Source organism: Scyliorhinus canicula, chromosome 18, assembly GCF_902713615.1.
Source record: "Scyliorhinus canicula chromosome 18, sScyCan1.1, whole genome shotgun sequence".
Taxonomy (NCBI): Eukaryota; Metazoa; Chordata; class Chondrichthyes; order Carcharhiniformes; family Scyliorhinidae; genus Scyliorhinus; species Scyliorhinus canicula.
The window spans coordinates 76415442-76438683 of record NC_052163.1 but is presented as its reverse complement, the minus strand read 5'-3'; the positions used below and the strand labels follow the sequence as shown (position 1 = coordinate 76438683).

General features: G+C 49.3%; 1 protein-coding gene across 6 annotated transcripts in view; it reads right to left on the bottom strand.

Annotated features, from left to right (window-relative positions):
- The window catches only part of eps15l1a (epidermal growth factor receptor pathway substrate 15-like 1a), a 584484-nt gene that overhangs the window by 405051 nt on the left and 156191 nt on the right, over positions 1-23242 (bottom strand). For all 6 annotated transcript variants that reach the window (XM_038777805.1, XM_038777809.1, XM_038777810.1 and 3 more), the window contains exons 4-5: positions 1546-1593; positions 1367-1462 (exon numbers count right to left, since the gene is read on the bottom strand). In XM_038777805.1, coding sequence (XP_038633733.1) covers positions 1367-1462; positions 1546-1593 — 144 coding nt within the window. The remainder of the gene's footprint in view (positions 1-1366; positions 1463-1545; positions 1594-23242) is intronic.

Sequence of the window (23242 nt, the reverse complement as noted above, 5' to 3'; positions counted from 1 at the left end):
TTTACCAGGATGTTGCCTGGTCTGGAGGGTGTTAGGCATGTGGAGAGGCTAAATAGACTCAGTCTGTTTTCATTAGAAAGATGGAGGTTGAGGGGTGACCTAAGAGGTCTACAAGATTAAGAGGGGCATAGATAGAGTGGATGGGCAGGCACTCTTTCCCAAGGGTGGAGGGGTCAGTCACCAGGGGGCATAGGTTTAAGGTCTGTGGGGCAACATTTAGAGGAGACGTGTGAGGCAGTTTTTTTACGCAGAGGATGGTGAGTGCCTGGAATGCGTTGCCAGGAAAGGTTGTGGAAGCTGATACCTTTTGAACGGCATTAATGTATCTTGAAAAACAGTAAAAAGTCTTACAACACCAGGTAAAAGTCCAACAGGTTTGTTTCAAATCACTAGCTTTCGGAGCACTGCTCCTTCCTCAGCTCCGAAAGCTAGTGATTTGAAACAAACTTGTTGGACTTTAACCTGTTGTTATAAGATTCTTACTGTGCTCACTCCAGTCCAACGCCGGCATCTCCACATCATCTTGAAAAACACATGGACAGGATGTGTATAGAGGGATACGGCAAAAGGAACTGCCGGAAATATTGGCAACGGTTGGTATCATGACCAGTACAGGCTTAGCGTGCCGAAGGGCCTGTTCTAGTGCTGTATTGTTCTTTGTACTGCCTTGGAGACATCAACAGGGTAATGGGGGAGGTTATACGGGTTCACTGCATGCAATGCAATGTGATCAATGTTTACAGGAAGAAGGACAACATTTCACCCCTCAGACCCAGTTTATTTTTGACAAAAAAGGAAACGGTAAAAAAATGGGATATTTGAACTATTTCAAAGGAAATTGTCAGGACACCGGAATATTTAATGAAAAACCAAGATTGTCACAGCAAAATTTGTTTCGGTCACCCTAAATGATCCTCAAGTAGCAGACAGCTCTTGTACACTGATCTTCCCTCCACAGAATTACAGCCGTCATATTTTACACTCAAACCAGTGTTGAGCCGCAAAGAACAGGCACTGAACAACTAACCCAATATGGCAATACTGCACATGAGTAAGTGTTTGCTCGTAGCAGCAACAATGAAAGCTCTATTCTACATATTTTCAATCATAAGCACGGGTCTGGACAACAAGCAGTTTCACTTGGTTAGTTTAGTAAAGTGCAAGGAAACAATCATGCTCATTAGATTTCACATTGAAAATCAACACAAATCGAATCATGCAACGTTCTGAAGGCAGGTCAGTTGAAAATACTGCTGTATTAAATGAAGTTAGAAATTAACAACTGTGAGTTTTGCTGCACATCATTAAAGACACATCAGTCAAAATACACTGATTTAGAATTTTGTTTGGAGGTTTAGACACTTACAAATTTGGGCGGTGGGAGTGTCACATTTAGACTGCTCAGGTTAACATCATGGCCATTCTGTGCACACGCTACCAGGCGTAAAGCCACATAAAAGCCCTAAAATGTAAACAGAGGGTTAAGTATGAGAGGAATTAGTGAAAATCAATTAATTAGAATTAACAAAAGCATGACTCACATACCTGTTTATCCAGGTAGCCTTTGCCTTCTGGGTCTGCCAATTCCCAAATCTGCAGACAAGCACAAAGATTACATGAAGACCATAGTCAAAGACCCTCCCCCATCCCCGTCAAAGGCACCAATGGAGACAGGAATCTAACCACACAAAGATTGGGCACCCATTCTACTCATGACACCAATTCATAAGTGACTTAAAGGGCCTTGAAGGGTAGAAATATTAAAGATAGCAAGAGTCTCCACAAATTTTGACTGAAATATTCTATACTGCTGACTTCAGCACAGTAAAAGGTTGAAACAGCATCACATCTGTTGGGAATGGTCTGGGCCCATGCATACTCAGCACAGCAACAGAATAAATGCAGACACTTTTAAGTAAACAAAAATCAAGCATCGTTTTGGAGCAATGCAGTGTCATTTCTACAAATATTAGCACCCAGTTACTTTCAGATCTACTTGTAGACAACAGCAGTATAGAATGTACCAGTACAAACTTCAATGCCGCAATGGCAAGAGCATTTAATTGCAAAAGCATCTGAGTGACAGAAGATTTAAGATTTGTTCCTATCTGCAGTGTTTGAGAATCAGAGCCTGGGCTGCAGTCAGACTATCACAATCTTAGTGCCTCTGGGTTACAGAACAGAATTGTGGTAGTACTGTATTAATGGTTAAATAGTCTTCAGCTAGGCTTGCCAACCCTCCAGGATTGGCCTGGAGATTCCAGAAATTGAAGTTCAATCTCCAGGACACTGCTCTTTGCAACCCTTCATAAAAACTCATCGGAACATTAAAAAAGGGTTGGGGGGTTTTGGTCAGTTTCTTAAAATGTGGAGAATGGGGAATAAAAGGCTGTTTGACTGACAGTCAAGCATCATCCAATTGGGTGGTGAGACTTTTTTTAAATTACTTTATCAGCGTTACAAAGTCAGAGCTCAGTGTGGGGTCAGGAGCAAACCCCTAATCCAGCTCCTTGCCTGCTCCAAAAATCAATTCAAATTGAATCCAATTCATGGTCCCCACAAGAGAGACATACCAGATCCAGGCACTACATCTGACCTCATGCACATCTTAGCCAAAAGGCCGAGAAGCGATGCTTGTAGTCAGTCTTTTTGCTTTCCAATTGGTATAGGAAGGCCATACGTCACAAGAATGGATATGTTGACCGAGTGGTTGCAGCGTTGGGGGGTCATGTGATGACACCTCCAAGAATGCATTTAATCACAGCTGACGACCCTACTGCCAACATCATTTCTCATGTCGAGAAAGAGAGAGGGGTAGCCAATTATAATTAAATTGTATAAACTATGGGCAACTTCAGCTTCCTGTTGAGATGTCAAAAAGTAACTAACATGCAAGTGATACAATTGTGGGGTTTTACTACCATTCTAGATATTTCTTTGGTGTAGGGGGAAAAGTCGTGTCAAAGAACAACAATGAAAAAAGAAAAGTACAGCACAGGAACAGGCCTTTTGGCCCTCAAGCGTGCACCGGCCATGCTGTCCGTCTAACCTAAAACTTTTTACACTGCCGGGGCCCTTATTCTTCTATTCCCATTCTATTTATCTATTTGTCAAAACTCCGGCAGCGAGTTCCAGGCATCCACTACCCTCCATGTAAAAAACTTCCCTCTCACACCTCTAAACTTTGCCCCTCGCACTTAAACCTATGTCTCCCAGTAATTGACTCTTCCACTCTGGGGAAAAAGCTTCTGACAATCCATTCTGTCCATGCCACTCATAATTTCGGAGACTTCTATCAGGTCGCCCCTCAACCACCATCGTTCCCGTCAGAACAACCCGAGTTTATCCAACCTTAAGAGTATTGATACAAAATGGCAACACAAGTGGAGAAGGTAGTCAAGAAGGAATACGACATGCTTGCCTTCATCGGATGGGGATTCAAGTACAAAAATTGGCAGGTGTCATGTGAGAGTACCTTTAAGAAATGGGTGTTTATTACTGCAGTGATGTCAGAGAGTGGGTGGAGCTGGGCTGTCAGTCAGCTTTTTACTTTCATTTTAGGCTGTTTGCTGCAGGGTGTGTTTTAGTTTCGTTTTCAGAGCTGGATAGCTGCAGTCACAGCCAGAAGGGGTATTAGTCTCTCTCTCTGTAATACAAAGACTGTAAATCGATCCTTTGGTGAATTAAAACCAATAACTGCTCTCAGTGGTGACTTTAACCTGATGTGCTTCTGTTAAAGTTCTTTTTTAAGTCTTATGTATGTTAAAACGTCAGCTTAAGGATTACTTAGTGTTGTATTCTTTGGGGGTTGTATTTGAATTAATGGTTGCTAAGATGTTCACTGTATGTTTTAAAAAGGTTAACTTGAGTTCATAGAATAAACATTGTTTTGCTTTAAAAAATACTTTTCCAGTTCTGCTGTGCCACACCTGTAGAGTGGGCCGTGTGTTCCCCATACCACAATCTATTAAAGGTTGTGGGTCAGGTGAACTCCATGATACACTTTGGGGTTCTCGAAACCCTGGCCCAAACACAGGTCATGCTACAGCTGAATAGAACTTTAGTTAGGCCACACTTGGAGTATTCAATTGGAGTGTTCAATTCTGGTCGCCACACTACCAGAAGGATTTGGAAGAGGGTACAGAAGAGGTTTAGCAGGATGTTGCCTGGTATGAAGGACATTAGCTAAGAGGAGAGGGGGGCTGGCATGTGGCGCAGTGTTTAGCACTGGGACTGTGGTGCTGAGGGCCCGGGTTCGAACCCCGGCCCTGGGTCACTGTCCGTGTGGAGTTTGCACATTCTCCCGTGTCTGCGTGCATTTCATCCCCCAATACCAAGATGTGCAGGTTAGGTGGATTGGCCATGCTAAATTGCCTCTTAATTGGAAAAATAAATAATTGGGTACTCTAAATTTATTTTTTTTAAAGCTATGAAGAGAGGCATCGGATTTATGGACAAGGTTTCTGACTGGTGTCACATCATGAAGCTTGAATCCATGCTTATTTTTGCTGGAAGAGAAATTGTGCAAATAGTAAAGGGAAAGTGGGGCACGGATACATTACAATAAGACCATGAAAAGCTGTCAAATGCAGGTCAGCTTCTTCCTCAGGGAAGAGGACTGGAAACATTGGACTAGAACCCCTCGGTTTGCTTCCAAAATCCTCTGTGTCCAATATCTTACCGCCAATGGCAGAATTTGAGAAAAGCAAGAAAGTCAGCACACTCCTTGTGGAATTCCAAGAAAGAAGCAGAGATTTGCTTCTCTATATCTCAAGCAGATTTTCAGAAATCCTAGTGCAAGGTGCTCTTACTGGAAGGGGAGCAAGGGAACCAACTTCACTACATTGGAGTCACAGTCAAATCTTTATTCTCACCTACATTCAGCATGCAGTTTCCAACAGAGAATCTACTACTGAGGGGCAGGATAGCGGGCTGATTTACATCCCTCCCTTGTACCCATGGACATGACACGGAGGACAATTCTAGCAGTCCTCCTGCCACTCCCATCAGAACAACTAGCTCAGCAGATTGGGATCAACCCTCAAACTTTGCACCTCAATCACCATCTGTGGAGGTCTGGGGAGGCAGGTTCACAGATCCAGAAATTATTCACAGATATACATCCAAAGTTTACTCAAGGAGCATGTGTCTTAATCCAATTAAGGCTGTATCACAATTCCCCCAGGCTTGTGCAATATTCGCTTTACCCCCTGTTAATTTAGGTTACAATATCTTAATACAAAGCCCTGCAAATAGGACAGGATAACAAGGATAATGCTACATTTTCATCCTCTTTAAGCTGTCATTAATATTCTGTGGTGCACAAACCAGATCATTCATATCTCTCTGCAAGATGATTTCTACGCCTATTAGGTATTAGGTTCATAACACATATAAACACAGGTTTTAGTAATACTTGCTAACACAGCAGTGTGTATGACTGGAAACTGTCATGTTGGGGATATTTTGGTGAACAAGGATGAATTATCTTCCCCAAACTTCAGTGACCACTGACCGGACTGGTTTTTCTGCATTCATAAACTAACAACAGGTTTCAAGAAATGTATTGATTGGTACTGTATTCTCACAGCATCTACTGAAGGGCAGACCGGTCAGCTGGATACAGCTGTAAATGCATTTCCTGTTTCAATCAGGGAGTTAACAAAGATATGCAGAGGGACAGGTAGTATTGAAGAAGCAGGGGGGCTGCAGAAGGATTTGGACAGGCTAGGAGAGTGGGCAAATAAGTGGCAGATGGAATACAATGTGGGAAAGTATGAGGTTATGCACTTTGGTGGGAAAAATTGAAGCATAGACTATTTTCTAAATGGGGAAAGGCTTCGGAAATCAGAAGCACAAAGGGTCCAGTCCCCGTTCAAGTTCTCTTAAGGTTAACATGCAGGTTGGAAGTTGGCAGTCAGGAAGGCAAATGCAATGTTGGCATTCATTTCAAGAGGGCTAGAATACAAGAGCAGGGATGTACTTCGGAGGCTGTGTATGGTTCTGATCAGATCTCATTTGGAGTTTTGTGAGCAGTTTTGGGCCCCATTTCGAAGGAAGGATGTGTTGGCCTTGAAAGAGGTTCAAAAGAATAATCCCTGGAATGAAGAGCTTGTCATATGTGGAACGGTTGAAGACTCTGGGTCTGTACTCATTAGAAGGATATGAGAGGGATCTTATTGAAAGTTACAAAATACTGAGAAGCCACGGTAGAGTGGAGGTGGAGAAGATGTTTCCATCAGTAGGAAAAATTAGAACCTGAGGGCACAGCCTCAGACTAAAAGGACGATCCTTTAAAACTGAGATGAGGAGGAATTTCTTCAGCCAGAGGGTGGTGAATCTGTGGAACTCTTTGGCACAGAAAGCTTTGGAGGCCAATTCACTGAGTGTCTTTAAGACAGAGATAGATAGGTTCTTGATTAATAGGGGTAATGAGGGGTTATGGGGAGCAGGCAGGGGAATGGGGATGAGAACCACACCAGCCATGATTGAATGGCGAAACAGACTCGTTGGGCCGAATGGCCTAATTCTGCTTCTATGTCTTTTTATTTATAAATTTAAAGGACCCAATACTTTTATTTTCAATAAAGGGACAATTTAGCGTAGCCAATCCACCTACCCTGCACATCTTTGGGTTGTGGGGGTGATGTCCACAGACACGGCGAGAATGTGCAAGCTCCACACAGACAGTGACCTGGGGCCGAAATCGAACCCGGGTCCTCGGCGCATGAGGCAGCAGTGCTAACCACTGCTCCACGTGCCGCCCACTCCCATGTCTTATGGTCTTATAAGATTTAATTTGGGGCCGTAGGAAAGGCTTTGCAAAAAAGGGAGAGAACGTTTTTTTTAAAAAGGAAGTGACGAACATCCTCAAAGTGTGATAGCAGATTTAATATTACAGTTCAAAAGGGAATTGGAATACTTAAAAAGAAAAATTTCTTTGGCTTTGGAGAAAGAGCAGGGGAGGAAGACAATTGGGCAGCTCTTTCAAAGGGCTGGCAAATATGGGCCAAATGGCCTCATTTTGTGCTATAACATTCTAGGAAAAGGTGATAGAAAAGAAAGGTCGAATTTCTAGATGGGTTGGAGTGCCCGAGGTTAAGGGAGGGGGACAGGGCTACATTAGAAGAAGCAATAGTGGAGCAGGAGATAAAGGATGCGATTAGAAGGACGCAGTCGCGGAAGGTGGCAGGGCCGGATGGGTTTCCGGTGGAATATTATTTAAAAATTCAAGGATAAGCTGGCACCCCTGATGGTGGGGATGTTTGAAGAGGTGATAGGGAAGGGGGTGTTGCCACAAACCTTGGGGCAGGCATCAATCTCCCTCTTGCTAAAAAAAAGATAAGGATCCGACGGAATGTGGGTCGTATAGGCCCATATCACTTCTTAATGTGGACGCAAAAGCATTGGCGAAGGTACTGGCGGGTAGGCTGGAGGAATGCCTCCCGAAGGTGATAGGTGAAGATCAGACGGGGTTCGTGAGAGGGAAGCGGCTCTTTTCAAACATTAGAAGGGTATTGAACGTCGTTATGGCACCGGCAGAGGGGAAGGAAACAGAAGTGATTGTCGCATTGGACGCTGAGAAGGCGTTCGACTGGGTAGAATGGAGGTACTTGATGGCAGTTCTGATCGCGGTTTGGGATTGGACCAAGATTTGTGAATTGGGTAAAGCTACTATATAAAGGAGCCGAGGGCGAGTGTCCGTACAAACAACATCAGCTCGAGATACTTTTCTCTCCACTGTGGGACAAGGCAGGGATGTCCTATGTCCCCCCCGTTTGGTGGGGAGAGTGAAAGCCGATCTGGCACGGTGGGATGGTCTCCCTCTGTCACTGGCGGGTCGGGTACAGGCAGTTAAAATGAATGTGTTGCTGCGATTTCTGTATATATTTCAATGCCGACCGATTTTCCTGCCAAAGGCTTTTTTCAGGGAGATTGAGGGAAGGCGAGTGTCCGCACAAACAACATCAGCTCGAGATACTTTTCACTTAACGGCGGGACTAGGCAGGGAAGGCCCATGTCCCCCCCTGCTGTTTGCACTCGCGATTGAGCCTTTGGCCATCACATTAAGAAGTTCAGGGGTATGGAAAGGAATAGTGTGGCGGGGGATAGAGCATAGGGTGTCTGGTTTAGCTCACTGGGCTAAATCGCTGGCTTTTAAAGCCGACCAAGCAGGCCAGCAGCACGGTTCGATTCCCGTACCGGCCTCCCCGGACAGGCGCCGGAATGTGGCGACTCGGGGCTTTTCACAGTAACTTCATTGAAGCCTACTCGTGACAATAAGCGATTTTCATTTCATTTCATTTATATGCAGATGCCTTGCTGTTATACGTGTCGGAACCAAGTGTGTCGATAGGGGGAATATTGAAGCTGCTTCGAGTGTTTGGGTCTTTCTTGGGGTACAAGCTGAATCTAGACAAGAGTATTTTGTGGTATCTCGGCTGGGTGTGGGGGCAGGGGTGGGGGGGGCTGCCATTCCGTAGGGCAGGGGCTCACTTTAGGTACTTGGGGGTGCAGGTTGCCCAGGAGTGGTGGGTGCTCTGCAGGTAAAACATTTCTAGTTTGGTGGGGAGAGTTACAGCTGATCTGGCAAGGTGGGATGGTCTCCCTCTGTAACTGGCGGGTCGGGTACAAGCGGTTAAAATGAACATGTTGCCACGATTTATATTTTTCGATGCCTGCAAGTTTACCTGCCAAAGGGTTACCTCGTTCACATGGGGAGGGAAGGTGGCCAGAGTTAGAAAGGTGCTGCTACAGAGGGGAAGGCAGGCAGGGGTTTTGGGCCTCCCGAAGCTGATGTACAACTACTGGGCGGCTATTGTGGAGAAGGTGCGGAGCTGGGTCAGAGGGGTTGATTCCCAGTGGGTCAGAATGGAGGAGAGTTTGTGCAGGGGGTCAGGATTGAAGGCACTAACAACAGCGCCGCTCCCGATAGCTCCGGGGAAGTACTCAGGGAGTCCGGTAATAATAGCTTCATTGAGAATTTGGAGGCAGTTTCGCCAACACTTCGGGTTGGGGGCAGGGTCAAGGAAAATGCCGATTCGGGGGAACCAGATTTGAGCCAGAGAGGTGGGATGGAAATTTTTGGAAATGGGAGGTGAAGGGGATTAAGACACTAAAAGATTTGTTTCTTAAGGGTCGATTTGCAGGATTGAAGGAGCTGGAAGCGAAGTATGGGCTGGAGCACGGGGAAATGTTTAGATACATGCAGGTTCGAGATTTTGCCAGAAAGGAGGTACAGGGCTTCCCAGAGGAGCCGGCCTCCACATTGCTGGAGGAGGCGCTGACGACAGGGGGACTGGAGAAGGGGGTAGTGTCAGCGGTGTACGGAGCTATTTTGGAAGAGGAGAAGGCACCACTGGAAGGGATCAAAGCAAAGTGGGAGGAAGAGTTGGGAGAGGATATGGAGGTGAGGTTCTGGTGTGAGGTGCTCTGGAGAGTGAATGCCTCCACCTCGTGCGCGAGGTTGGGGCTGATACAGCTAAAGGTGGTATACAGAGCACACCTCACGAGGGCGAGGATGAGCCAATTATTTGAAGGAGTTGAAGATGTGTGTACGTTGCGGGGGGGCCCCCGTTAATCACGTTCATATGTTTTGGTCCTCTCCAAAGTTAGAGAATTATTGGAAGGAGGTTTTTAGGGTAATTCTAAAGTGGTGCACGTGAAACTGGACCCGGGCCCCCTGGAGGCCATATTCGGGGTGTCGGACCAGCCAGGGTTGGAAACAGGTGCGGAGACAGATGTTGTAACCTTCACCTCATTGATCGCTCGAAGACGGATCCTGATAGGTTGGAGAGCAACCTCGCCGCCCTGTGCCCTGGCTGGTGGGTGGTGGGTGGGTGGGGGGGGGGGGGGGGGGGGGGGGGGGGATCTGTTGGAATTCTTGACCCTTGAGAAGGTTAAGTTTGAACTGAGGGCAAGGACAGAGGGGTTCTATAATTCATGGGCATTATTCATTATGCACTTTCAAGAACTGGATAACATCGAACATTAGTTGGGGGGGGGGGGCAATTGGTGTTAATGGGAGCTATGGGGGATTCCGGATTCCTTTTTGTCATTTGTTTATGTGAACATGTGGGCGTATGTTTTGGGTTTGGTGGGAAAAGATGGGATCGTTGTTGTTGCTATGGGGATTGATATATTTGTTGCTGATTATTGTTTATTGTTAGTGAGTGTAAATTTGGGAGAAAATGCGAAAAAGGAGGAGAATAAAGAAATATTTTTTTAAAAAGAAAAGAAAGAACGGACCTCCGGTGGCGGCCATGGAGGAGTAGGTCGCACATTTGATAGCTCCCGCCTGTAATGGACTTTTGGATCTTCTTCACACGGTTTGTTCGGATTTTATGGGCTAAATCGGTGAAGAGTGAGTCAGTAAGGAGAAATCCCTCTCCGGTGAATGGAGAATTGGACCAGAAGTGGCCGTGTGAGATGATATAGTCCTATAAGGGAGACGCAAGCAGAGCTGGTAACACGGGACAGCATGACGGAGGGCAAGGGCCGTGGAGAGATGACACAGTGGTTAACGGAGCAGCTGGTGAAGTATTTTGAGGATTGCTTCGCCAAGCTGAAGGAGGACACGCTGGACCCAATTAAGGCTGCAATTGATCAAGTGGTTCAGAATCAGGAAACTCACGGGACAACGATCCAGGCGGTTGAACAAAAGTTGTCTGAGCACGAGGAGTATATAACTGTGCTGGAAAGCCTCCAACGAGGTATACCACGAGCCCGGTGGTGGTGGCTACCCTCAAAATTTGGGGGCAATGGAGGCGGCACAGGGGGGAGGTGGGGGCCTCGATGGGATCCCCGATACGGGGGGACCACCGGTTTGTTCCGGGGAGAATTGATGGCGGGTTCCTGAGTTGGCACAGGGCAGGTATCAGGAGGTTGGGGGACCTGTTTATAGACGGGAAATTTGCGAGCCTGGGTGAGCTGGAGAGGAAGTTCGGGCCCCCCCGGGGAACGCCTTTCGGTACATGCAGGTGAGGGCGTTTGTCAGGTGGCAGGTGGCGGGGTTCCCTCTGCTGCCGCCGCGTGGGGTCCAGGACAGGGTGCTCTCGGGGGTATGGGTTGGGGAGGGGAGGATCTCGGCGGCGTACCAAGTGATGCAGGAGATGGACGAGGCCTCGGTTGAGGAGTTGAAGGGTAAATGGGAGGAGGAGCTGGATGAGGAGATTGAGGGGGGACGTGGGCGGACGCCCTGGGGAGGGTGAACTCCTCCTCTTCTTGTGCGAGGCTTGGCCTCATACAGTTTAAGGTGCTGCACAGGGCTCACATGACCGGGACAAGGATGAGCCGGTTCTTTGGGACTGAGGACAGGTGTATTAGGTGCTCTGGGAGCCCAGCAAATCATGCCTATATGTTCTGGACATGTCCAGCATTGGGGGAATTTTGGAAAGGCGTGGCAGGGACGTTGTCGAGGGTGGTAGGATCCAGGGTCAATCCAGGCTGGGGGCTCGCGGTATTTGGGGTTGCGGGGGAGCCGGGAGTGCAGGAGGCGAAAGAGGCCAGTGTTCTGGCCTTTGCGTCCCTGGCAGCCCGGCGGAGGATTCTTCTTCAGTGGAAGGACGCGAGGCCCCCAAGCATGGAGGCCTGGGTCAATGACATGGCGGGGCTTCTCAAGCTAGAGAAGGTGAAATTTGCCCTAAGGGGATCAGTGCAGGGGTTTTTCAGGAGGTGGCAGCCATTCCTGGCAGAACGATAGAAACAGGCCAGCAGCAGCAGCAACCTAGGGGGGTGGGATGTTTTGTACTAAAGGGACGGGCATAGTTGTTCTGTGCCAATGTCGGGCATTAATTCAATTCCTCTTCTGTGTATACGCCCCGGGGGGGGGGGGGGGGGGGGGGGGACTGTGCTGGAAAGCAAGGTGGGGATGATGAACGACCGCCAGAAAAGAATGCAGGAGAAGCTGGAGGACCTGGAGAATCCTGGAGAATAGGTCCAGGAGGCAGGATCTCAGAATTGTTGGCCTCCCTGAAGGTAGTGAGGGATCGGATGCAAGGGCCTATGTGATGGACATGTTGGAGAAGTTGATGGGGGCTGGGGCGTTCTCTCGGCCCCTGCAATTGGACAGTGTGCACAGAGCCCTCGCGAGGATGCCCAGAGCGAACGAACGGCCGAGGGCCATGGTGGTATGTTTTCATGGACAAGGAACACGTTTTGCAGTGGGCCAAGAAAGAACGGAACAGCAAGTGGGAGAACTGTGAGTTGCGCATCTATCAGGGGTTGGGAGCGGATTTGGCCAAGAGGCGAACTGGGTCCAATCGGGCAGAAATGACCCTCTTTAAGAAGGGGGTGAAGTCTGAGATGGTGTACCCAGCCCGCCTGTGGGTCACACATGAGGAACGGGATGTCTACTTTGAAATGCCAGACGAAGAATGGACCTTTATTAAAGAAAAGAAGTTGGAGGCGAATTAAAAGACACTTAAGCCTTGGAGAAGTTCTGTGGCAGCGATTTGTGGTGCTGGATTGTAAAAATTTAAGTAGCTCTATGTGAAATAATGGGCAATGGGCTGTGTGGATGGTTAAAGGTTGATCTGATTTGCAGGGACCTTGTTTGGGGGTGGGGGTGGGGGGGGGGGGGGGGGGGAGAGAGAATGAGCTATGAATTTAGTTCTGATTTTTGGTGAATATTTTTCAAAAGTGATTGTTTCTTCACTTTTTTTTTCTTGTTTGTTTACTGGGGAATGTGATGCTTTTAAAATGTTTATCCATGTGGGGGGAGAGAGGAGAGTACAATAGGGAGACAAACTGCTTGGTGCCAGGGCCGGGAGGTATCGAGTCAGCATGGGTCAGCTGGCTCTCGGAAGCGCAGTGGGGGGTGGACAGGTGTTAAGCTGGAGCTGCTTTGCTGACAGGGGAGGAACTGTTTCTAGGGGACAAATGGGAGGTCAGGAACGGCGACAGCCCGAATTGGGACTCGAGGAAGCGGAGGGCGCGAGCTCGAGGCTGGCCTAAAAAGGGGGATGGTTGGAAGCCCCCATCCAGGCTGATCACATGGAACGTGAGAGGACTGAATGGACCGGTCAAAAGGGATCGCGTGTTTGCGCATTTGAGGGAACTGAAGGTGGACGTGGCAAGGCTACAAGAGACACACATAGAGGTTACAGACCAGGCGAGATTGAGGAACCGGTGGGTCAGCCAAGTATTCCACTCAGGACTGGACTCAAAGACCAGGGGAGTAACGATCTTGATCAGCAAACAAGTCGCATTCGAGGCAGGGAGAATCGTGTCAGACAAGGGGGGTAGGTACACAATGATGAGTGGGGAGCTGGAGGGGGTGCGAGTGGTACTTGTGAACATATATGCTCCGAATTGGGACGACGTGGAATTTATGAGGCAGGTGTTAGGTAAGATCCCAGACTCAGAGTGACATAACCTGAAAATGGGATGGGACTTCAATCCAGTCATTGATCCAGAATTCGACCGGTCAAAATCCAGGACAGGGAGGAGGCCGGCTGCGGAAAAAGGAATTGAAGGGTTTTATGGAACAGATGGGGGGAGTGGACCCATGGAGGTTTGCATGGCCGAGGACAAAGGAGTTTTCCTTTTTTTTCCACATGTCCACAAGGTATACCCTCGCATCGACTTTTTTGTTCTGAGCAGGGCACTAATACCGGAGGTGGTGGATACTGAATATTCAGCAATTGCAGTGTCGGATCGTGCCCTGCACTGGGTGGATCTACAGGTTAGTGTGGAGAGAGAGCAACGCCCGCTGTGGAGACTGGATGTGGGGTTCCTAGCAGTCTGTGAGCGGGTTAACAAGTCCATCAAGAACTACCTGGAAACAAATTATACGGGGGAGGCCTCTGCTGTGACGGTCTGGGAAGCTTTTAAGGCAGTAGTCAGAGGGGAACTAATCTCGATACAGGCCCACAGAGAAAAAGTGGAACGGGCTGAGAGGGATAGATTAGTTGAGGAGATACTCTAGGAGGACAGGAGATACTCGGAGGCCCCGGATGCAGGGCTACTGAGGGTGCGGCGGAGGTTACAGGCAGAGTTTGGGCTGTTGACCACAGGGAAAGCAGTGGAACAGTTGAGAAAGGCAAAGGATCTACGAGTACGGGAAAAAAGCTCGCAGAATGTTGGCGCACTAGCTCAGGAAAAGAGAGGCGGCTAGGGAGATAGGTAAAGTTAAGAGTAAATATACTCTTAATGTCCTGGACCCAGCGGGGTGAACGAGGTGTTGAAGGACTTTTATAGTAAATTATATGAGTCGGAGCCCACGGCTGGGGTGAAGGTGATGAGGCAATTTCTGGATCAGTTGAGGTTCCCGAGGGTGGAGGAGGACCTGGTGGAGGGGCTGGGAGTCCCAATTGAAATTGAGGAAATAATCAAGGGGCTGGAGGGCATGCAGTCGGGCAAGGCCCCGGGGCCTGACATCTACCTGGTGGAATTCTACAAGAGGTTTTCAGAGATATTGAGCCCACTGCTGGGGAGGACATTTAATGAAGCAAGAGAGAAGGGAGTCCTCCCTCCAACAATGTCGCAGGCCTCGATTTCATTGATCCTGAAACAGGAGAAGAATCCGGAGCAATGTGGGTCATACAGGCCGATTTCTCCACTGAATGTGGATGCCAAACTGCTGGCTAAGATACTGGCCACAAGGATAGAGGGCTGTATCCCGGGGGTGATAGGGGAAGACCAGACGGGATTTGTAAAGGGCAGGCAACTCAAGGCCAATGTTCGAAGGCTTCTAAATGTTATTATGATGCCCTCAGAAGGAGAGGAGGTGGAGGTGGTGGTAGCGATGGATGCGGAGAAGCTTTTTGATCGAGTGGAGTGGAATTACCTGTGGGAGGCGTTGGGAAGGTTTGGGTTTGGTGAGGGCTTCATTGACTGGGTGCGGTTGCTCTATCAGGCACCAGTAGCGAGAGTGCATACGAACCTGCTGAGGTTGGGATATTTTGAACTACACCGAGGGACGAGGCAAGTGTGCCCCCCTCCCCATTACTGATTGCTCTGGCCATTAGAGCCATTGGCCATGGCGTTAAGAGCCTCTTGGAACTGGAAAGGGCTGGTTCGGAGGGTGGGGTGAGCACGGGTCTTGCTCTACACAGATGACGTGCTCTTGTACATTTCAAACCCGTTGGAGGGATGGGGGAAGTAATGCGAATCTTGGGGGAATTTGGCCATTTTGCAGGGTATAAATTGAACATGGGGAAAAGCGAGATGTTTGCGATCCAAGCAAGAGGGCAGGAGAAGAGACTGGGAGAGCTGCCACTTAGAATAGTAGGGAAGGCTTTTAATATCTGGGAATTCAGGTGGCCCGGGAATGGGAGGTACTACACAAATTAATCTTATCACGATTGGTAGAACAAATGGAAGGGGACTTTAGGACATGGGACATGCTCCCATATCACTGGCAGGGAGGGTACAGACCGTGAAAATGACGGTCCTCCCCAGATTTCTGTTTGTCTTTCAGTGCCGCCCCATCTTCATCCCTTGTTTTTTTAGAAATTTTAGAGTACCCAATTAATTTTTTCCAATTAAGGGGCAATTTAGCGCGGCCAATCCACCTACCCTGCACATCTTTGGGTTGTGGGGGCGAAACCATACAAACATGGGGAGAATGTGCAAACTCCACACAGACAGTGACCCAGAGCCGGGATCGAACCTGGGACCTCGGCGCCGTGAGGCAGCAGTGCAAACCACTGTGCCACCGTGCCGCTCCCCCATCTTCACCCCTAAGGCTTTATTCAAGCGGGTGAATAAGATTATTTTGGGCTTTGTGTGGGCGGGTAAAGCCCCACGAGCAAAGAAAGTGTTGCTCGAGCACAGTGGGGTGGGGGGTGGTTTGGCGCTGCCGAACTTCTGCAATTACTATTGGCCGGCTAATATAGCCGTGATCAGGAAGTGGGTAGTGGGGGAGGGGTCGGCATGGGAGTGGATGGAGGCAGCGTCATGTAAAGACACCAGTCTGGGAGCATTGGTAACGGCACCTCTGCCGTTCTCGCCGGCCCAATACTCCACAACTCCAGTGGTGGAGGCGGCTCTGAGGATCTGGGGGCAGTGGAGGAGATATGAGAGTTGAGGGAGCATCGATTTGGACCCTGATGTATAATAACCACAGGTTTGTACCTGGTAGGCTAGATGGCAGGTTCCGGAGTTGGCAGAGGGCAGAAATTCGAAAGATGGGAGATCTATTTATAGATGGGAGCTTTCCAAGCTTGAAAGCTTTGGAGGATAAATTTAAATTGCCAGCAGGGAATGGTTTTAGGTATTTGGAGGTGCGAGACTTCCTGAGAAAACAGGTGCCAGCCTTTCCACTGCTGCTGCCACGGGGGATACAGGATAGAGTAATTTCTAATACCTGGGTGGGAGAGGGGAAGGTGTTGGATATTTACCAGGAGCTTTCGGAGGCGGAGGTGGAGGAGCTTAAGGGCAAGTGGGAGGACGAGCTAGGAGGAGAGATAGAGGCAGGTCTATGGGCAGATGCCCTAAGCAGGGTTAATACCTCCTCCTCATCGTGCGCCAAGCTTAGCCTGATATAATTTGAGGTAGTCCACTGGGCACACATGACAGTGGCTAGAATGAGCAAGTTTTTCGGGGTAGAGGATAGGTGTGCGAGGTGCGCGGGGAGCCCAGAAAATCATGTGCACATGTTTTGGGCATGCCCAAAGAGGGTTTTGGCAGGGTTTTGCTAAGGCAATATCCACAGTGCTATAAACACGGGTGGTGCCAAGTCCGGAGGTAGCAATCTTTGGAGTGTCGGAAGAGCCGGGAGTGCAGGGGATGAAAGAGGCCGATGTCTTGGCCTTTACCTCCCTGGTAGCCCAGAGACTGATTTTATTAATGTGGAGGGACTCAAAGCCCCCGAGTGTAGAGACCTGGGTTAGCGACATGGCTGGATTTCTCAGTCTTGAGAAAATAAAGTTTGCCTTAAGAGGGTCAATGTTAGGGTTCACCCGGAGGTGACAGCCGTTCGTCAACTTTCTCGGGGAAAATTTAAAATGTCAGCAGGGGGGGGGGGGGGGGGGGGATTGTTGTTGTATGGTTGAGGTGTGTGAAGATTGGGCTGGGGGAGGAAATGTTTATTTTACCATGTTGATGTCATTGTTTTTGTTACTGTTATAAAAAATTTTAAATACCTTAATAAAATATTATTTTTTTAAAAAGGAAAAGAAAGAACAAGACCCTGAAAGAATAGAGCATCGGGGGCAGCACAGTGGAGCGCCGAGATCCCAGGTTCGATCCCGGCTCTGGGTCACTGTCCGTGTGGAGTTTGCACATTCACCCGTGTTTGCGTGGGTTTCGCCCCCACAGCCCAAAAGATGTGCAGGGTGGGTGGATTGGTCACGCTAAATTGCCCCTTAATTGGAAAAAAAAATTAATTGGGTACTCTAAATTTCTAAAAAAAAGATGAAGAATAGAGCATTGATGGAGTTGAAGCCAAGTACTTAAATCTGCTTCTTGCCCAATATAAACATGACAGAAAAATAATTTTGATGCAATCATGAAGCTACAGCAGCTAAACGCAAGGAATGCTGGCTTTATCCCCAATAATGCCTACTCCTTCAGCCAGCAGTCAATAACCTAACATAAACCATTTCCTGTTGAAAGAATACGAAGTGCTTGTTTAGTATTCACTCAAGTATCTTTCACAGGAAGCTGACAGATTGTAGCTATTATATTCCATTCGTCACTTATTGCATACATCAGCCATGAAAGCCTCTGTATCCCATCCCTTATTGATGGATTCATGACATTTGGTGCAATATGCAAGTTAGCATCAGACTTTTTTTTTCAAAAGACAAATTGGTACTGTACTACAATTTAATTCAGAAAGTCTCATACAGTGTAGGTTCTCCTTGAACAGCATCTCGGTCTAAAACAGTAAACATTGGCCAGGCCTCCGTAGTAGCTACAAGACAATTGTGTTTGATCACAACAAAGCACAGTGTGCAATTCCAAGCACCGCACCTAGGGTAGAAATCTTGTCCATGGAAGGGGTTCAGCTCAGAATGATACCTGGAGTTTTAAACCCGATAGATATTTTTGAAGTAAGGGTATAACTAAGAATATTCGGCAAAGAATGATAAATGTACAAACTGGATGGGTTACACCGAGCAGTTGGGGAGGGTTTCAATTAATATGCCAGGGGGGTGGGAACCTATGCAAGGAGTCAGAGAAAGAGGGAGCAAGGACAAAAACACATGGTAGAAAGGTGAATAAGAAAAGTGATAGGTGGAGAAACCAAAGGCAAAGTTCAAACAGGGCAATATAGAAAAATATTGGGAGCAAGGCAAACAATGTGAAAAAGACACACTTAACGGCTCTGTGCCTTAATGCACAGAGCATTTGTAATAAAGTGGATGAACTAATCACGCAGATAGATATAAATGGGTATGTTATAATTGGGATTTCGGAGACATGGCTGCAGGGTGACCAGGGATGGGAACTGAATGTCCCAGGGCTATCAGTATTTAGGAAGGACAGGCATAAAAGAAAAGGTGGTTGCATGGCACTGCTGGTTAAAGAAGAAATTAATCAGCTGAGGAAACAGGAGGCGGCGAGAGAAATAGGGAAAATAAAGAATTTGAGGGGGAAGACAGTGACGGACCCGGGGCAGTGAATTTTATAGCCAGCTCTACGAGTTGGAACCCCCGGTTTGGGGGGGCATAAATCAATTCCTGGGGAGGCTAGAATTCCCGAAGGTAAATGGTGGAGGCCCTGGGGGGCCTGATTGGACTTGGGGAGGTGACAGATGGACTGGAGGCGATGCAACCGGGTAAAGCTCCGGGACCTGATGGATCCCAGTGGAATTTTACAAGAAATTCTCTGGGTTACTGGGGCCGCTCCTGGTTAAGACTTTCAATGAGTCCAAGGAGCTGGGAATACTCCCCCCATGTTATCACAAGCATCAATTTCTCTCATCCTGAAGCGTGACAAGGATCCGGAGAGCTGTGGATCGTACAGGCCAATCTCCCTCTTGAATGTAGATGCCAAATTATTGGCAAAGATCCTGGCCACCAGTAATAGAGGATCGTGTCCCGGAGATAATTGGGGAGGATCAGACGAGATTTGTAAAGGGCAGGCACCTGACATCCAACATTAGACGGCTTCTTAATGTAATTATGATGCCAGCGGAGGGGCGCGAGGCTGAGGTGGTAGTTGCCATGGACGTGGAGAAGGCTTTCGACCGAGTGGAGTGGAAGTATCTATGGGATATTTTAGGCAGGTTTGGGTTTGGGCAGGGATTTGTGGAGTGGGTCCGGCTATTGTATCAGGCCCCAGTGGCAAATGTAAGAACTAACCGAGTTTGGTCAGAATACTTTAGTCTTTATCAGGGTACAAGGCAGGGATGCCCGCTCTCCCCATTACTGTTTGCCCTGGCCATAAAACCCTTAGCAATGGCTCTGAGAGCAGCAAATACCTGGAGGGGAATAGCGAGAGGGGGGTGGAGCACAGGGTCTCTGTCTATGCGGACGATTTGCTGCTTTATATCACGGACCCGGTGGTGGTGGTTTGGGGGGGGGGGGGGGGGGGGGTGAAATCATGGAGGTCTCAGGAGAAGTTGGGCAATTTACAGGCTACAAGTTAAATATGGGATAAAGCGAGATGTTCGTGATTCAGGCACAGGGCCAGGAAAGGAGGCTGAAGGAGCTATCTTTTAAAGTGGTGGGGAAGAGTTTTAGGTATCTGGGGATTCAAGTGGCCAAGGATTGGGGGCAGCTTCACAAGTTAAATTTGGGCAGAGCAGTGGATCAAATGAGAAGGGATTTTTGTAAATGGGACATGCTCCCACTGATACTGGTGCGGAGGGTTCAGACAGTGAAGATGACTGTCCTGCCGAGACTTCTTTTTTTTTAAATTTATTTTTATTCAAAATTTTTCAATAATTTTTACAAGCCACTACAAAAAGAAAAACAACAAAAAGAAAACATAACAGTAAAACAGAAAACAACTTAACCATTTAACAATTTAACCATTTAACAAAATAAGGTGGGGTATTTGCCCTTCACAAATGAAATCCATCCCCCCATCCCCCTGGTTTGCTGCTGCTGCTGACCTCCACCTAACATTCCGCGAGAAAGTCAAGGAACGGTTGCCACCGCCTGGAGAACCCGTGTAAGGACCCTCGCAAGGCAAACTTTACCTTCTCCAACCTGAGAAACCCGCCATGTCACTGACCCAAGCCTCAAGCAGGGTAGGTAGATTGGCCACGCTAAATTGCCCCTTAATTGGAAAAAATTAATTGGGTATTCTAAATTTATTTTTAAAAAGTCTAGGCCATTAATAAAACAAAAGCGGAACTTCCGGTTGCGGTGATGCGGAGCTCAGCCGCAAGTTCGGTGGCTCCCGCTATCTTTGGACTTTTGAGCTCTTTTAAGGGCCCATAGCGGCGCTGGTTGGACTTTTCCCGGTGTGGGAACACATCTGCTGCGCCTATCTGCCGGTGGATGGACTGGACCAGGAGCGGGGCGGTCACAAAATCGGCTTTGGAGCAGAGAAAGGTGCGAGGCAGGAAGAACAAGATGGCGGCGGGCGGGGGAACCGGCAGCATGGCAGCAGTGGTGCGCCCACTGCAAGCAGGAGCTGCTTCAGTGCTGCTTCAGGGAGCTGAAAGCGGAGCTGCTGGAACCGCTAAAGGCCTCACTGGATAAGCTTACGGCGACTCAGACGACCCAGGGTGCAGAGATCCGCGAGTTACGGCAAAAGGCCTCGGAGAATGAGGATGAAATCCTAGGCCTGGCAGTGAAGTGGAGTCGCACGAGGCGCTCCACAAGAAATGGCAAGCGAGGATAGAGGAAATGGAGAACCACTCGCAGCGGAAGAACTTGCGGATCCTGGGCCTCCCGGAGGGGCTGTAGGATTTGGACCTGGGGGCATATGTGGTCTTGATGCTGAACCCGCTGATGGGAGCGGGGTCCTTCCAAGGGCCCTTGGAGCTGGACGGTGCCCATCGGGTGTTGGTGAGGAAACCCAAGCGAAACGAGCCGCCAAGGGCGGTGCTCGTCTGTTTTCACCGCTTCGTCGACCGAGAATGCGTGTTGAGATGGACTAAAAAGGAGAGGAGCAGCAGGTGGGAGAATGCAGAGGTCCAGATTTATCAGGACTGGAGCGCGGAGGTGGCGAAGAAAAGGGCTGGTTATAACCGGTCGAAGGCAGTGCTGCGCAACAGAGGGGTGACGTTTGGCCTGCTACAGCCGGCACGCCTCTGAGTCACTTATAAAGATCGGCAGTATTATTTTGACTCCCCTGAAGAGGCCTGGGCCTTTGTCCAGGCAGAGAAGCTGGACTCGAACTGAGGAGGCTGATGGATATTGTCCGGAAGCTCTGTTTTCCCTTGTACTTTTCTGTTGGGTTTTTGGGATTTTTCTTATTTCGGTTCCTTTCTTTCTGGTGGAACGCTGGGGAGATGTTTTGTAGGCCCGTTGGGGCACGCGCCTTTTTCTTTCCCGCGTTTTGGGTTAGGGGCCGGGGTTTAAGTTAGAAGCGCGGGCTTTTTCCCGCGCTGGAGTCGGAATGGGAGGGGTCTGTACTGGTCAGGGGGAGATGTGGTTGGCTTACACCGGGGGGGGGTCATTGGGGTGGCGGGAGCAGCTGGGGTCAGCAGGAGTCGGCTGACTTATGGAAGTACGATGAGAGGGGCAACGCAGCTAGGGGGGCCCTAGCTAAGGGGGGGGTACCGGGTTGCTGCTGGAAGGGAACAGATGGTGCTAGGGGGGTCAAGATGGGGATCTGCCACTGTGGGGAACTAGCCGTGTGGGTTTTGCGGGCACGTGGTTGGCCGAGGGAGAGTTATGGCTGACCGGCGGAGAGGGAGGGGGAATAGCCCTCCGATTCGGCTGGTCACATGGAACGTAAGGGGACTGAATGGGCCGGTTAAGCGGGCCCGGGTGGTTGCGCATTTGAAGGGGTTGGGGGCGGATGTGGCTATGCGCCAGGAAACGCACCTTAGGGTGGCGGATCAGGTAAGGCTGAGAAGGGGGTGGGTTGGACAAGTGCTCCATTCGGGGTTGGATGCGAGGATGTGGCAATTTTGGTGGGGAAGAGTGTGTCCTTTGTGGCGTCGAGTGTGGTAGCGGATAGCTGTGGCAGATACGTTATGGTGAGCGGTAAGCTCCAGGGGGAGCGGGTGGTGCTGGTTAATGTGTACGCCCCAAATTGGGACGATGCAGGCTTCATGTGGCACATGCTGGGCCGGATTCCAGATCTTGAGACGGGGGGCTTGATAATGGGAGGAGATTTTAATACAGTGCTGGACCCAGCACTGGATCGTTCTAGGTCCAGGACCGGTAAGAGGCCGGCGGCAGCCACAGTGCTGAGGGGATTCATGGACCAGATGGGGGGGGTGGACCCTTGGGAGGTTTATGAGGACGGTGGGGGAGGGAGTTCTCATTCTTCTCCCATGTCCATAAGGCTTACTCCCGGATTGACTTTTTTGTCCTCAGCAGAGCGGATTCCGAAGGTGGGAGGGGCGGAGTATTCGGCGATAGCCATATCAGACCACGCTCCGCATTGGGTGGACCTGGAGCTGGGGGAGGGGAAGGACCAACGCCCTCTGTGGAGGTTAGAGGTGGGTCTGCTGTCGGACGTGGAGGTATGTGGGGTATAGAGGGGTATTTGGAAACTAATGACAATGGGGAGGTGTAGGTGGGGGTGGTCTGGGAGGCGCTGAAGGCGATGGTTAGGGGGGGAACTGATTTCTATTAGGGCACACAGGGAGAGGGGGGAGAAAAGGGAGAGGGAGAGGTTGATGGAAGAAATGGTAAGGTTGGACAGGAGGTACGCGGAGGTCCCGGAAGAAGGGCTTTGGAGGAAGCATCGTAGTCTCCAAGCGGAGTTTGACATATTGACCACCAGGAAAGCGGAGGCGCAGTGGAGGAGGGCGCATGGGGCGGTATATGAGTATGGGGAGAAGGCGAGTCGGATGCTGGCCCACCAGCTTCGGAAGCGGGAGGCGGCAAGGGAGAGTTAGGGAAGGAGGAGGGAATCTGGTACGGAGTGCAGGGGGCATTAACGGAGTGTTCAGGACCTTCTATGAGGAGTTATACCGGTCAGTGCCCCCTGGGGAGGAGGGTGGAACGGACCGCTTTTTGGACAAGCTGGGGTTCCCGAGAGTAGGGGAGGAGCAGACGGAGGGTCTGGGGGCGCCAGTTGAGCTGGAGGAGCTGGCCAATGCGATGAGGAGTATGCAGTCAGGGAAGGCACCTGATGGGTTCCCGGTGGAATTTTATAAGAAGTTTTCAGACCTGTTGGTCCCGCTGTTAGTGAGGACCTTGAATGAGGCAAGGGAGGG